Source organism: Haliotis rufescens, unplaced genomic scaffold, assembly GCF_023055435.1.
Source record: "Haliotis rufescens isolate VD_foot unplaced genomic scaffold, xgHalRufe1.0.p SCAF_15, whole genome shotgun sequence".
Taxonomy (NCBI): domain Eukaryota; kingdom Metazoa; phylum Mollusca; class Gastropoda; order Lepetellida; family Haliotidae; genus Haliotis; species Haliotis rufescens.
Genome location: NW_025963835.1, coordinates 7,027,000 through 7,040,918, shown reverse-complemented (window position 1 = coordinate 7,040,918; position 13,919 = coordinate 7,027,000). Strand labels below are relative to the sequence as shown.

Genomic DNA, 13,919 nt, shown 5'->3' with positions numbered 1-13,919 from the left:
AATGTGTAATGCCCTGTAACAAACTGTAACACTGTCTTTTTGTAATTATGGCAATCTTAATGGCAAGACAGAGAAAGTGGTGTTTGTGGGACTTCAATCAATTTTTTCTAGCACAGCAAATTGTCCGCAAGCATCATGCTCAAGGCCTTGAAATTTGGTTGTAATGACTGCGGTTGGATTTACAAATCACAAATCTGTCCACAATCTACATCATTGGGCCATTGTACAAGTAAGGGAAACAACTCTGAACAATACATTATGACCACTGGGTCATCCAAGTACCCTCATTAATAAACAAGTGAGTGAGTGAGTTGGGCTTAAGGCCGCTTTTAACAGTATTCCAGTTATATCTTGGTGTGTCAGCTTAATGTGGGAGGAAAGCCCAAAGTGATGCAGATCTCATACGTTTACCACTTCGGTGAAATATACAAGCACAGGTATGGTGCTGACAAACCTAGAAACATAATCGGGGCGAACCAGGCTTCGAACCCACAATCATAGGTTTCTGGCGTGCCCAAGGGACGCAACTCTGCACAGAGAATCGTGGCGCCTTAGACAACTGGGCCACCATGCCCCCTAATAAATGAGTGAGTGAGTGACCATGGGTATGGCTTTATGATGCTGTTAGCAATATTCCACTAACACAACATCAGGGACCCCAGACATAGACTTCAAACAATGACCCTTGTGGGGAATTGTACACGTCTTCGATGAAACAACTGTATCTTCGACCACTTGCTAGGCTACCCCACAGCTCTCATTGACAACTGAATTGACAAGGTTCAGCATTCACACAACACAAATACTTATATTATCAAGTGGATGAATGTTATAAAGGGTAATCCCACTTGGGTTTGGGTTTGTTTTTTGAAAGCCCCAAAAATTTAGTTGATATTATAAAATAAAACAATCATTCACTTTCTAAAAGTGTTGAAATATATTTCCTGGCCAATTAGGGTATAAAAAAGCTACCCCTCCAAAATTTCAATGCAGCCAACTACTGTATACTTGTGTGTAAGTGCAAGTATGGACTTTTCACTGGAATAATAGTGCAACCAATAATTATCAGTAGGCCCTGTTCTATTTCTGCTGGCCATGGGCTCAAGGACCAGTAGGATAAGTAGACATTAACTTACCTTTTACCAGCAACAGCACCATCATTCTTCCCCTGTGGCTCATCAAGCTCCACCCCTGCCCATTCTCCTTTTGCAAAATCAGTCTGTCCTACGTATCTCAGGATTCCACTCTTCGACCCACTCACAACAACACGATCTCCAACCTTAACCCCATGCTTGGTCATGGCAAGGCCTCCTCGATGCAGATTGGGGGTAGAGGTAGGTGGCGAGTCTTTATTCAAGCTCACATTGGAGCCTGATTTGGACTTCGATCCAGAGAGTCCAATTCGTGGAGTTTGTGATCGAGCAGGTGTGTGATTCGCTGTCCCGTTTTGGGCACTGCTCTGGCTGGTGGATGTGTCGCTCCCAGCATCGGTAGGTTTAGGCGTCGGGGCTGAAATCAGACCTTGAGTCCGGGACAGTTTGGTCAGACGAGAAAACACTCCTTTCATTGGCTCACACTGAAAGTATCTTACCCCGGCTACACTGCCATCGTTTTTACCTATTGGTTCATCAAGGGCAACCCCAGCCCATTCTCCAGGAGCAAATTGTGCTTCACCGATGAAAGCAATCACTCCTGGCTTTGTTCCTCCGACCCAGACACGGTCACCGATCTTGAGATCATCAGTGCCATTACCTGCTGGAGGTGTGTTTTCTGGACCTGAAGTAATGATGACTATGGTTATCAACAGTCTTCCCTAAACATCCGGTACTCTTTTCTACCCATCAGTGCTTAACTTCTAAGAAATATTTTAAACAAGCATAAATGAAACTCATGAAAAACTAGAACTGTCTTGTCCATGTGTTTCCTCAGATGCACCACTGGTTTAGAGCATACTTAAACATGTAAAAAGCCTGTCACAAAAACTGTATTTTCTGCAGATGGTTTGATTGATGAACTGTTTCATGGAATGCTCCTGTGTCCTTCTGTTGACAACAGTGAGGATGACATCAAACAAGCAGCTGTGAATGTCAAGGAAACATTTCACACAAAATGTAATCATGGTAATAAGTTCTATCTATCTTATTCTCACTGAATCTAATCTCCCAAATATCTTTAACAACAATCTCATCAAAATCAGACCTTAGTTCTCGCTACCCCTAAAACAAAGATCTGGGGACATCCCATTTCTGGTCCTGTCAGAAGGATCTTTCATCCAACAAATCAAAGTGTCGCTTACCAGACCAGGAAAGTGACAATCAGAATTTGTTTTCTTATCATGCACCCTCAAAAAGGTTAACATAGGGTTTTCCGATTGACAGTTACAGGTTGTATGAGTGATTCCATCAAAATCAGCACCTATCTCTCACTTCGATGGGACAAAACATTTGAACAGAAGATACTTTACATAGCCTGTTGGAAGTACTGCCATACAATCTCTGCCATCTATAAGACATTCAAGAATATTCTTTTTATCAGTATTCAAATTTTGAATTGAACAGAAAACTCTGTCAAAATATTTTTTCAAAGTCTAGTCTAAAATGGAGGTCGCCAGTTTGAAACTAGTACTGTATAGTTCGAGAAAGCGATTTTCTGATTGCTTATGTTGACTTCTTGTTTGACATTTCATTGGTCGGTCAAAGTTTGCAATAGGTTGTTCTGACTTGTAATGGGATTTCCTCAGATTTGTGTTTAACAGTCAAAGCAAGAACAAGTATCTGATTTCAATTAAATTGCTTAACAAACACATCATGACAATATCTTTGAATCATATACTTTTTCAACTTTCAATCTTAACTATCTGACTGCAGTTTCAAATTACATGGTAAAATTCAAAGGAAGTTGTGCATGCTGACATGCAAGGATACTGACATGAAACATGGCATTCTGTCCATACACTGATCTAGCACCATGCATCTTGGCCCAACATAGTTCTAAACACTGAGTACAGACATTTCCAGAACATATTCAGTCGCAGGTTGCCATCTGTCCCATGCTACGGTAACCTTCAGGGGCAGGGAGTGAAAGTTTAACGCTGCATCACCAGTGCTCCATCAATAGGACCAAGACCTGAACCACCTTATAGACATAGTTAGACATAGTTAGACAGTGGACCAGTTCTACCCCAGAGTCCCCACGGATTGCTCTTTAGGCCTGTGTCATTTCATGCTCTTTCCTTTCCTGTATCTGTTAATTATCATATTTATCAATAATGACAAATGTCTGGTGACTCTTTCAAATACAAAGGTGTGAGGTGAAATAGGGTTAATCGTCGCATCCAAGATTATTGCACTTTTATAGCGACGTGTGTCTGTCTGTCTGCTTGTACTAGTCTGAGATATCCTGCTGCCGTTTAACATAAATTATCCCCACTCAGACACAGCATACTGGCTCCGAGCCAACCAGTCCTTGTTTTATCCAGTGTCAGACAGGGTTACATATACCATCTTTAAACATCTTTTGGTATGAAGCAGTTGGGGATCGAACCCCGGACCTTCCGCTCTCTTGGCGGATGCTCTGCCACTAGACCACGGAGGCGGTGTCAGATACAAAGGAGCTATCAAGGACAGCCATTATTGTGACAAAAGTGAACTGTTTTTCTAGTGAACACCACAAATCTGCAGACTATTAAATGACCTTCACTCTCATGGAAATGAAAGATGATAAGATGAAACTGATCAAAACAAGTTAAGTTGTCTCAGTGTCTGATTTCTTTCTGTTTGTCAGAAGCAAGTAAGAAGGAGACACCTTTAATTATGAAAAAAGAGTTGAAAGTATTTTCCTGAGAAATTGAAACTTTGCTGTGCCTGTTTCCTTGATAACCACGTATGTGTCCTTGATGACTAAGTATGTGTGTCCTTAATGACAAAATATAGATGTCCTTATCATTTACAATGTTTTTCTCCATGTCTAGACAGCAAGAAAACCTACACTTCATTTATGAGCTACACTGAACATGAAATATTTGTATTCACACAGCAGACATACTTGTGAAAACAATTTGCCCTGGAGATTCTCTGAGGATGCTAGGTTACTCACTCTCCAGTTGCATGCACAAGGCTGAAAAAAGGATATGTTTCTCAGGCATCCCTGTCATTAGACTCATCACATAACCTAGGCATCAGACCGTTTTAACTTCTGGTTCACAAAATACATGTAACATTGCCTGCATCTTATATCCAGTGTTTCTGTTATCTGTTATACATTCTGATGAAAATTTTAGTCTCTTCAGAAGCCAAAAACTCCAAAAGCTTATCAGACTTGCCTCTTGATTTCAACTTAGAAAATAACAACCAGAGTTGAACCAGGGTTTCTATAGTCCTTAAGTAATTAAGACTCTTATTATATAAGTGTTATATCACAATTCAACATGAGCTCTGCAGGCAGTAGACTGACTACTCTGTCAAAGAGTTTTGTAATTTTTCCGATTCTAAGTCAAGATAGATACAATTACCACAAAGATTATTTTTAACATATAACTATTTTTGTATTTCTTAAGACGACTTTACATTTCTTTCCTTGATAACTATAAGGCAAATAATGTGTAAAAACGGGTCTGAAAATCTCTGATTGAATTCAAACAGGAAAATTACTCTTGTAAAGCTACATTTATAACAAGGTCACCCTGACTCTTTACCTTTGTAACTTCTGCCCTACTTCTCCCTGCCTCAACAGTTGGAAAATTGCCTCAGAAATATTTAATTATTTTTATGCAGCTTAAAAAATCAATATATTCTTCAGCAACAATAGTCGTTATAACACAATGGATAATTCTTATGTTACACACTGGCATGACAACAGCTTCCCACATATTCCAGGTAGTTGTCACATGAATCATTGTTCTGAACCAGAAGAATCTGCAGGAACAAAAACTAAATGAATTCTTCCAATGTTTGTTGTAAGAGGTGACTAATGGGATCAGGTGTTTAGCTTAGATTGATGCTCTTGATGTCAGTCACTGGATTGTCTGGTCCAGACACAATTACTTGCAGACCGCCATATATTTAGCTGGGATATTGAGTGCAGCATTGAACAACAACAAATAGTGCTTCCAATGTTTTCAATTTTTTATATGATCAGCACTATTAAATTATGAAACTATATTTTAATTATGTCATAAAAAAATATTCTGAATCAAAGCTACAACATCAAAATGTATAAAAGAGTCACCAGAAATGTCATATTTCTTTTAAAGAATTGATATGGATCTGCCCCCTCAATGTCACCATGTCAGGGATTGAAACTACAGCAGTAGAAACAACATACGTTTCACAACCCTCTATAATGAAACATACAGATACACTGTTAAATAGAGGACATTTCTACTTGCCCCAAGTATACCTTTAACATTGGACATATAGCATCAGATGACTGGTGAGTGCTTATTTCTTTGAATATGTTGAATATGATATTTGACAACCGCACAACTGAAACAACACAAACGACTGCTAAGGCATTTAGGTTGTCTCGTCAAAGAAATCCCCCTATTCTGTTACCTCGGAGATGAGGAAGATGGTTTGTCGAGTACCTCTCCGCCTGACTGGCTGACACTCCAGCTGCTCTCTTAGCTAGAGCACCTTCAATAAATAGCACACACATGCAACATCCACAGCAAAAACCAGGCAAAAACAGGAATAATATCAAGCAGAAACAAATATCTTCACACAAATACACTTGACAAGTGATAAAGCACAGATTATGCAAGCTGAAAGGGAATAGAAACAGTACTGTAAAGACTACAATAAATGTCAGATTAGTGTGGCATAATCTACATTCAAAGTTCTAACTAAACAAAAATTAAGGTACACTGAAGAAAATCATGGAAAGCAAGGAGCACTTGTCATAATGCTAATATCTACAAGGATTTATCTAGGTTTCCAAACTAAGAGCCCTTGGCAGGCAAATTGGGGAAAATTGTGATACAGTTAAAAATTGTTTTCTGTTTTTATTTTTGTATATTCTGAGGAATTGGGAAATTTTATATTTAAGCTGGGAATTTTTACTGTCATTTGTTTCAGACTTAGGGCCAAATATCAGCCCCTGAGCAGTTTTAAATAAATCACTAGTCTTAAGTAAAAGATTTACTGAGTTCCTGTATTAAAAAACCACAGCAGCAGTCATCATACACACCAGAGCCACCTGTAGGGACAACCTATAGGGACAACTGTAGCAGAACACAGTACACCTCAACCATCACTACTCATAACCAATATGGTGTACTGTAGCCAAGCAAAATATCAATAAGCTGTAAGTAACTTTGAATCAAAATATCAAAACTTTACTTAAAAAAGATTATTTCATTTCCAAGAGTAGAGATATTGAGATTGATTGTGGTTTTTCGGTTTTCTTTTACCATGTTTACAGGAACAAAAAATGAAAGAGTTTATATTGTTCTTACTAGGGCAATTATGTATGGAATAATAATAAGGGTAATTGATCTTGCAAAGAAAATATACTGAAGTGAATTAATTCATGTGCTGATGCCTCCAACAAATTTCATGACTTCACACTTACCAACAGCTTAAACATTTCAGAAATATCAAATTGTCAATCTATTTCATTTATGGTAAAAAAACATATTTCTGGCAAGATGTGTCATTCACTTTGCAACCACACAGTCTTATTACAAACTCCTAGCATGATCTCATTCTCTCCTTGTTCATAGTTTTCAATAACAGCTGAGAAAGTGAGACTATAAGATACTTAATCTTCATGTAGTTTTCATTACAAGTTCAGCCATACGAACTAGGATGTTACAAACATAATTAGGGAAAAGTATAGAATGTCAGACAACAAACAGGAGAAGGAAGCTGCCACAAACAATCATAGTGTGAGTTTCCAGGTCCACATGTACACCTGGCTTTGAAGGAGACAAGCTATATTCCAGGAGAAACCCATCTGAGAGTGTCATGCACGTATCAGTGAGACATGCTCTGACATCTTGAATCTCAAAGAACTGCATTTCTGAGTTTTAAGTCAGCTTTGATACCACTCCAAAGAGGTCTGAGGAATTCAGGTAATTAAAATAATCCACAATGATGTTGTGATGACACATTTATACAGAATTAGGCATAACAGATTTGACGTGTTAATGGCAGCTGAAATTTGATTTTAATGTTAATTTTTTTATTTATAAAACAATGCTAATTACCCTCAATATCTTCATCAATTCTTTAATTTTAAGCTAATTTAATATCCAACATCAACACAAGCATGTCATATGAGGCACGAACAGGATAGGGTGGTCAGACTCTCTGACATGGTAGGTGCATGTCATTTTATACCAATTACATAGATCAATGGTCAGGATGTCGATCACTGGATTGTCTGGACTAAACTTGATTAATTGCAGACCACCATCATATAGCTGAGATATTGCTGAGTGTGAATTTAAACAACAAACAAACATCTTTTTGAATGAGGAAGTTCATATTTCATGAAGATGTGGACCAAAGGTAGGTAACTCTTGAAGATTTAGACCAAAACGTAGATAATTCATGAAAATGATACAGAAGAATGGCAGATAACTGAAGAAGATGATTAAATCCTCCACTGTGATAGGGTGACCACAACAATGCTTGGAGTTGAACTCGACTGACCGTTTTGTTTACAAACAAGTGATGACTGCCGTGACGCTGACTACTCTTACCCCTGCTAAATTATTTTCCTTGTTTGTCAATTTGAATTTCTGTGTCATTACAAGGATCATGTAATTGGTATAGGAAGAATGTAAGGAAAAAGTTGGTTGATTTTCTGGTCGTCTGCAATCTTGAACTAATTTGATCAAACAAACAAAAAGCTAATTCATCTGGCAAATATGGTCGGTCGTAAACCTTTTCAAAATTAACTGTGATGGCATTCCCAAAGACATAAACAAAAGTATAATCGCTACTACATTTGGGGATAGAGGGCAAATTTCAAGATTCTTGTAATGGCCACGCCCACACTGGGAAGGAGCTTGTTGACAAAGATGAAAGGTAGATAACTCATGACGATATTTACCAACAGTTAAGAGAAGGAGCTTGGATGATATAGATAAAAGGTAGATAACTCATGAAGATGACATAGATGAAAGGTAGATAACTCATGAGGATATTGACATAAGGTTGATAACCCATCAAAATGACATAAATTAACAGAAGATAACACATGAAGATTTTAAAGACCAAAGGTATCTAACAAGACAAAGGCAAAGGTAGCTAACTCATGAAGAGGACATAGGCAAAGGTAGCTGACTCATGAAGAGGACATAGATGAAAAGTAGCTAAATCATGAAGAGGACATAGGCAAAGGTAGCGGACTCATGAAGAGGACATGGATGAAAGGAAGCTAAATCATGAAGAGGACATAGGCAAAGGTAGCTAACTCATGAAGAGGACATGGATGAAAGGTAGCTAAATCATGAAGAGGACATAGGCAAAGGTAGCTGACTCATGAAGAGGACATGGATGAAAGGAAGCTAAATCATGAAGAGGATATAGGCAAAGGTAGCTGACTCATGAAGAGGACATAGATGAAAGGTAGCTAAATCATGAAGAGGACATAGGCAAAGGTAGCTAACTCATGAAGAGGACATAGATGAAAGGTAGCTAAATCATGAAAAGGACATAGGCAAAGGTAGCTGACTCATAAAGAGGACATAGATGAAAGGTAGCTGACTCATGAAGAGGACAAAGATGAAAGGTAACTAACTCATGAAGAGGACATAGGCAAAGGTAGCTAACTCATGAAGAGGACAAAGATGAAAGGTAGCTAACTCATGAAGAGGACATGGATGAAAGGAAGCTAAATCATGAAAAGGACATAGGCAAAGGTAGCTGACTCATGAAGAGGACATGGATGAAAGGTAGCTGACTCATGAAGAGGAAATTGATGAAAGGTAGCTAACTCATGAAGAGGACATAGGCAAAGGTAGCTAAATCATGAAGAGGACATAGGCAAAGGTAGCTAACTCATGAAGAGGACATAGATGAAAGGTAGCTAAATCATGAAAAGGACATAGGCAAAGGTAGCTGACTCATGAAGAGGACATGGATGAAAGGTAGCTGACTCATGAAGAGGACATAGATGAAAGGTAGCTGACTCATGAAGAGGACATAGATGAAAGGTAGCTGACTCATAAAGAGGACATAGATGAAAGGTAGCTGACTCATGGAGAGGACATAGATGAAAGGTAGCAGACTCATGAAGAGGACATGGATGAAAAGTAGCTAAATCACGAAGAGGACATAGATGAAAGGTAGCTGACTCATGAAGAGGACATAGGCAAAGGTAGCTAACTCATGAAGAGGACATGGATGAAAGGTAGCTGACTCATGAAGAGGACATGGATGAAAGGTAGCTGACTCATGAAGAGGACATGGATGAAAGGTAGCTGACTCATGGAGAGGACATAGATGAAAGGTAGCTGACTCATGGAGAGGACATAGATGAAAGGTAGCTGACTCATGAAGAGGACATGGATGAAAGGTAGCTGACTCATGAAGAGGACATGGATGAAAGGTAGCTAAATCATGAAGAGGACATAGGCAAAGGTAGCTGACTCATGAAGAGGACATGGATGAAAGGTAGCTGACTCATGAAGAGGACAAAGATGAAAGGTAGCTGACTCATGAAGAGGACATGGATGAAAGGTAGCTAAATCATGAAGAGGACATAGGCAAAGGTAGCTGACTCATGAAGAGGACATAGATGAAAGGTAGCTGACTCATGAAGAGGACATAGATGAAAGGTAGCTGACTCATGAAGAGGACATAGATGAAAGGTAGCTGACTCATGGAGGACATAGATGAAAGGTAGATAACTCATCAAGAAGATATTGACCATATTGTGTTAGTTGATGAAGACAAGAAATAGTTACCAGTACTCCATGTCAACACTCAATACCAAAGCCACCTTTAAAACCTTAAATATTTTGCTAAACTTGCAATGAACAATCCAACTAACAATCTAAATGATGAAATGGGAACAATCTACATGATCTAATATTTTAATTATTTTATGCTTGGTAATTTTCAGTTTAGTTTGCAATTAAAGGTTTATGTGGTATTACTCCAGTCTATATCACAGTAGGGACTGGTGTAATAAGATTAATGAAAACCAAACATTTTCTCATTATCATTTTACAATTTCAAAATTTAAATAAATAATATCTCCCTTGGACTTCAGACCATTGATGTTCAAAATAAATTTTGCAGCATTTAAAACCAGAAAATCAAAGATATTTTACTGAAGATCAACAAGAATAATAATTAAAAGCCAAAATGCACACATGCATTGGACATGTTGGAATATTCAGTACACACATAAAGTGACAACAATCAATAGACACTGGCAGTCTACAATTCAAACATTGCAGTGTTCATTTCACATCAATTTCAGAACCTTGTACAAACATGTACTTTTTAGAGATGATGTTGTAGATGATATATGTCCTACTTAACATTTTATATAATACACATTAACTACCTTATCTTGATATTTGTTAATTCTGTTATTGCTTGGCATAACACAGTGAACCCTTCATTAACTAACACTCCATTCACTCCAAATACAGTCTGAGAGATTATGACCTATGTTCCTGAGCACCGTTGTCTGACATTAGCACAGTGTGTGATCACGGGGACTTCACATGGTTTCACTGTATGTCACTACATTAACAACGCCTTCATACTCGACTGGTAACCTAAGTCTTCAAGCTTGAAAATTGCAATGTGAGGATATACGTGATAACATGAGGAAACTGCTGAATCAAACACTTAAAAATGCAAAGCAGGAGCGACTTAAAAAGAACTAACTAATAGTGACACGGCACTGTAGCTCACCTGGATAAGTAGCCATCAGATTAAAATGTTCAACAGTTTAAAATGACAGCCACTGAACAAAACTTGCTGTCACCATTGCTATTCAAATATTTTCAACATGAATACTGAGGCCGCAATTAACAAATATGTAACAAGTAGGAAAATTTCCACAATGTTTCCATATCTGAGAGAATTAACTAATATTAATAATTATAAATAATTAATAAATACCTTTACTTCATTTAAAAGAGAATATGGCATATGCAAATGCCATACACAATGTTTTCAATTGTTTCACATTAAAATCCCAATGATTTGAACACAACATGATGCGATCATAAGGAGGCCAAAGATACATAGAATTTAAGAGCATGAACAGCATATTAATTAGAAATTGCTGAGCAGTTGCCATGAATAGGTCTCTTAAACATAGCTGCGATGGTGGTCATATCGAAAAATCCTATTAGAAGCTATTGAACAAATTCAGATGTTTCCAATGGTTGGAACAAGAATGTGAAGCACCAGCCTCAAACGGAGATGATGTTTACAGTGCAAGGAAATGCATTTCGAAAGTACTTAGAATCTTGGTCCAAAGTGCAAAGGTCAAATAATGGCATAAATAATAGGTGTTTCATTATGTCTACCATGGCTGATTGATAATGGACAAGTATGCCTAACACAAGATCACTTTGACTTTCAGTCACGTGAGACAAAAATCTGACTATGTGTTTTACAGTGAGACAAGCATTGAAGCCAGGAATGGTTAGTTGTTAGCGTGTGTGGCTTACTTTGGGGCCGACTCCCTGAACCTGACCCAGGAGCAGGAATCCCGGACTGGCGCTGTGTCCCAGACCCTGGCCGCCCAATCTTGGTTGGGGCCTTCAGCCCCGTTGGACGCGGTAGGCTCATTCTACTGTCGTATCAGTTGCTACTGCAAATACATGAAAAAATTCATTATGACCCATCCTGTAATCAAACTGAATCTGATCTTAATACAGCAGTATGTGGTTATCTTAACTGGTGATGCCTAAAATATTTACCAGCACTGTTTTGAAATGAATAAGACCTGTCAGTCAGTTGGAAATATATAATATCAGGCCCATGTTTCAAAGCACTATGTTTATGTTGTTGCACCTGGTCTCTGCCTCGATCTGCAAGCTGCAGATTAACCAGCTATTCATTCATAGAGTAAGTGAGTGAGCAAGCTGGGGTTAACACTGTTTTGAATAATATAGGTAACTGAGATCATAATTGAGATCTTGCTAATTGGCAACAAATATCCATCGACCATTATTATGTGGCAGTGTATACGTCTGTTGTAGACAGTGATGAGTGTTAGAGGCAGCAAGTGAATTAAGCGATTGTAAACTATTAAGAGCCACTGTTTCTAGATTTTAGTGGCATCCACACAGCAGCTAATAAGATTAGATTTACCTCCCTTAGTTGTTTACAATACAGGGAAGGGCAACATCATTAGAGAAGTTTCAAGAGGTGACAGTTTCTGAAAGGCTTGCTGTACCTTTATAAGAGCAACAAGAGAGCAATTCGAGGTCTTCTATGACCTGTCTTGCATCTTATCTTGAATATGATATTCTTCACAATTTCTAGTGGTGCAATCAATATTCACAATTTTCTGACCAACTTTACATGCGGCAAAGACCTTCACATTTTATATACCATCAGGTAGATATGGCCACTGTACTGAAATGCATGCATATAGCATAATCAGCAAATAATACAACATACAAATTCCATGAAATTGCGTGAATGTCACAAGGTTTCGTTCTGGCACTATGCATGGTATGAAAATGAACAGAGAAAGATTATTTGTGACAGCAGATATACGTATAGCGAAGTCACCCTAATGACAAATGAGGGCCCTAATCAAAACCAAACACAAGTTTTCAGAGATCAAGCAGTAGTCAACAAACTTGGATCAAACATCAAGAAACTACAACTTTTTTATATTAGTTAACAGGCAATTACATACGCCTTCTATGCTGCTATTTTCTGTAAAATATCTGTAATTTTCACAAGAAATATGGACCATGATGGACTGTTCTGGATATTTTGCTTCTTAAATAGGGGCAGAAAACATTGATTCCTTATCCACTGGTTAGCAGAGAAATTGTTGTTGGATGGGGTGGAGAGAGAGTGTGTTGCGATATTGGATCAGGGCGCTTAATAGGGTAAATATGGTTTACATCCTCATGCCACTATTATTACAAGGATATTTGTTTTACTTTTAGCCTTGTAAACAAGATTGAATATGTAAACAACCTTACAAAACTCTCTTTTAGTTGAAAAATTAATATTCCTCATGATACACAGTGTAAAAACATCCAGCTGTGTCTTGCCGATTTTATATTTAACATGTTTCAATGCCAGAGCTCTCTGATGTGTTGATTATATTTAGAATACTTGTATATTTTTACTGCACATTTGGTTCCAGATTCAATTTAGTGTGGTTAAATCTATCGTAGCTCCACATTGAAATCACATTATGTTTATCTCCTACATGTATGTTAAGAACATATATTTTACAATATCAATGAAGTTTGACTGTCTCTCATAACCAATGGGAGGCTGTAGTATATCTCTTATGTTCTCAACAATGTTTTACATTTTATGTTCAAAGGGTGAGATCTATCATAAATCTCTCACCCTCTCTCTCCTGATCATTGCAAAGGATGAAGGTACATGTATAACATGAATATGACTTGCAGGATGTATCATGTAACATTACTAGATACAAATCGTACACCAACCAAGTGCTAAGTATCATTATCATGGCTACAACTCTAGCAAGTAAGTCACTAAATTATCAAAATTTCCACTTTTCTATTATAAAAAATAAGCAGAAACTGGTCTATTCTTTGGTAAAGTGACTTCACTCACAACTCACATGAACGCCTGAACAACTGCACAACCAGGTATGTCATAACGAAGGGACGTAATTCTTATCAGTCCACATCATGACGTTTCAAATTCGCTATGTATTTTCGTATTTTGTGAACTTATTTTATAAAAAAAAATCTTTTTATACCATTAGAGTTGGCA

The 13,919-nt window shown here is 37.8% G+C and overlaps 1 protein-coding gene across 14 annotated transcripts in view; it reads right to left on the bottom strand.

Annotated features, from left to right (window-relative positions):
- The window catches only part of LOC124126894 (CAP-Gly domain-containing linker protein 1-like), a 118,934-nt gene that overhangs the window by 82,308 nt on the left and 22,707 nt on the right, over nt 1-13,919 (bottom strand). For 13 of the 14 annotated variants that reach the window (XM_048396080.1, XM_048396083.1, XM_048396092.1 and 10 more), the window contains 3 exons: nt 11,648-11,790; nt 5,553-5,633; nt 1,137-1,776 (listed from right to left, as the gene is read on the bottom strand). In XM_048396080.1, coding sequence (XP_048252037.1) covers nt 1,137-1,776; nt 5,553-5,633; nt 11,648-11,768 — 842 coding nt within the window. In that variant the 5' untranslated portion in view covers nt 11,769-11,790. The remainder of the gene's footprint in view (nt 1-1,136; nt 1,777-5,552; nt 5,634-11,647; nt 11,791-13,919) is intronic. The other variant, XM_048396090.1, reaches the window with a different exon arrangement.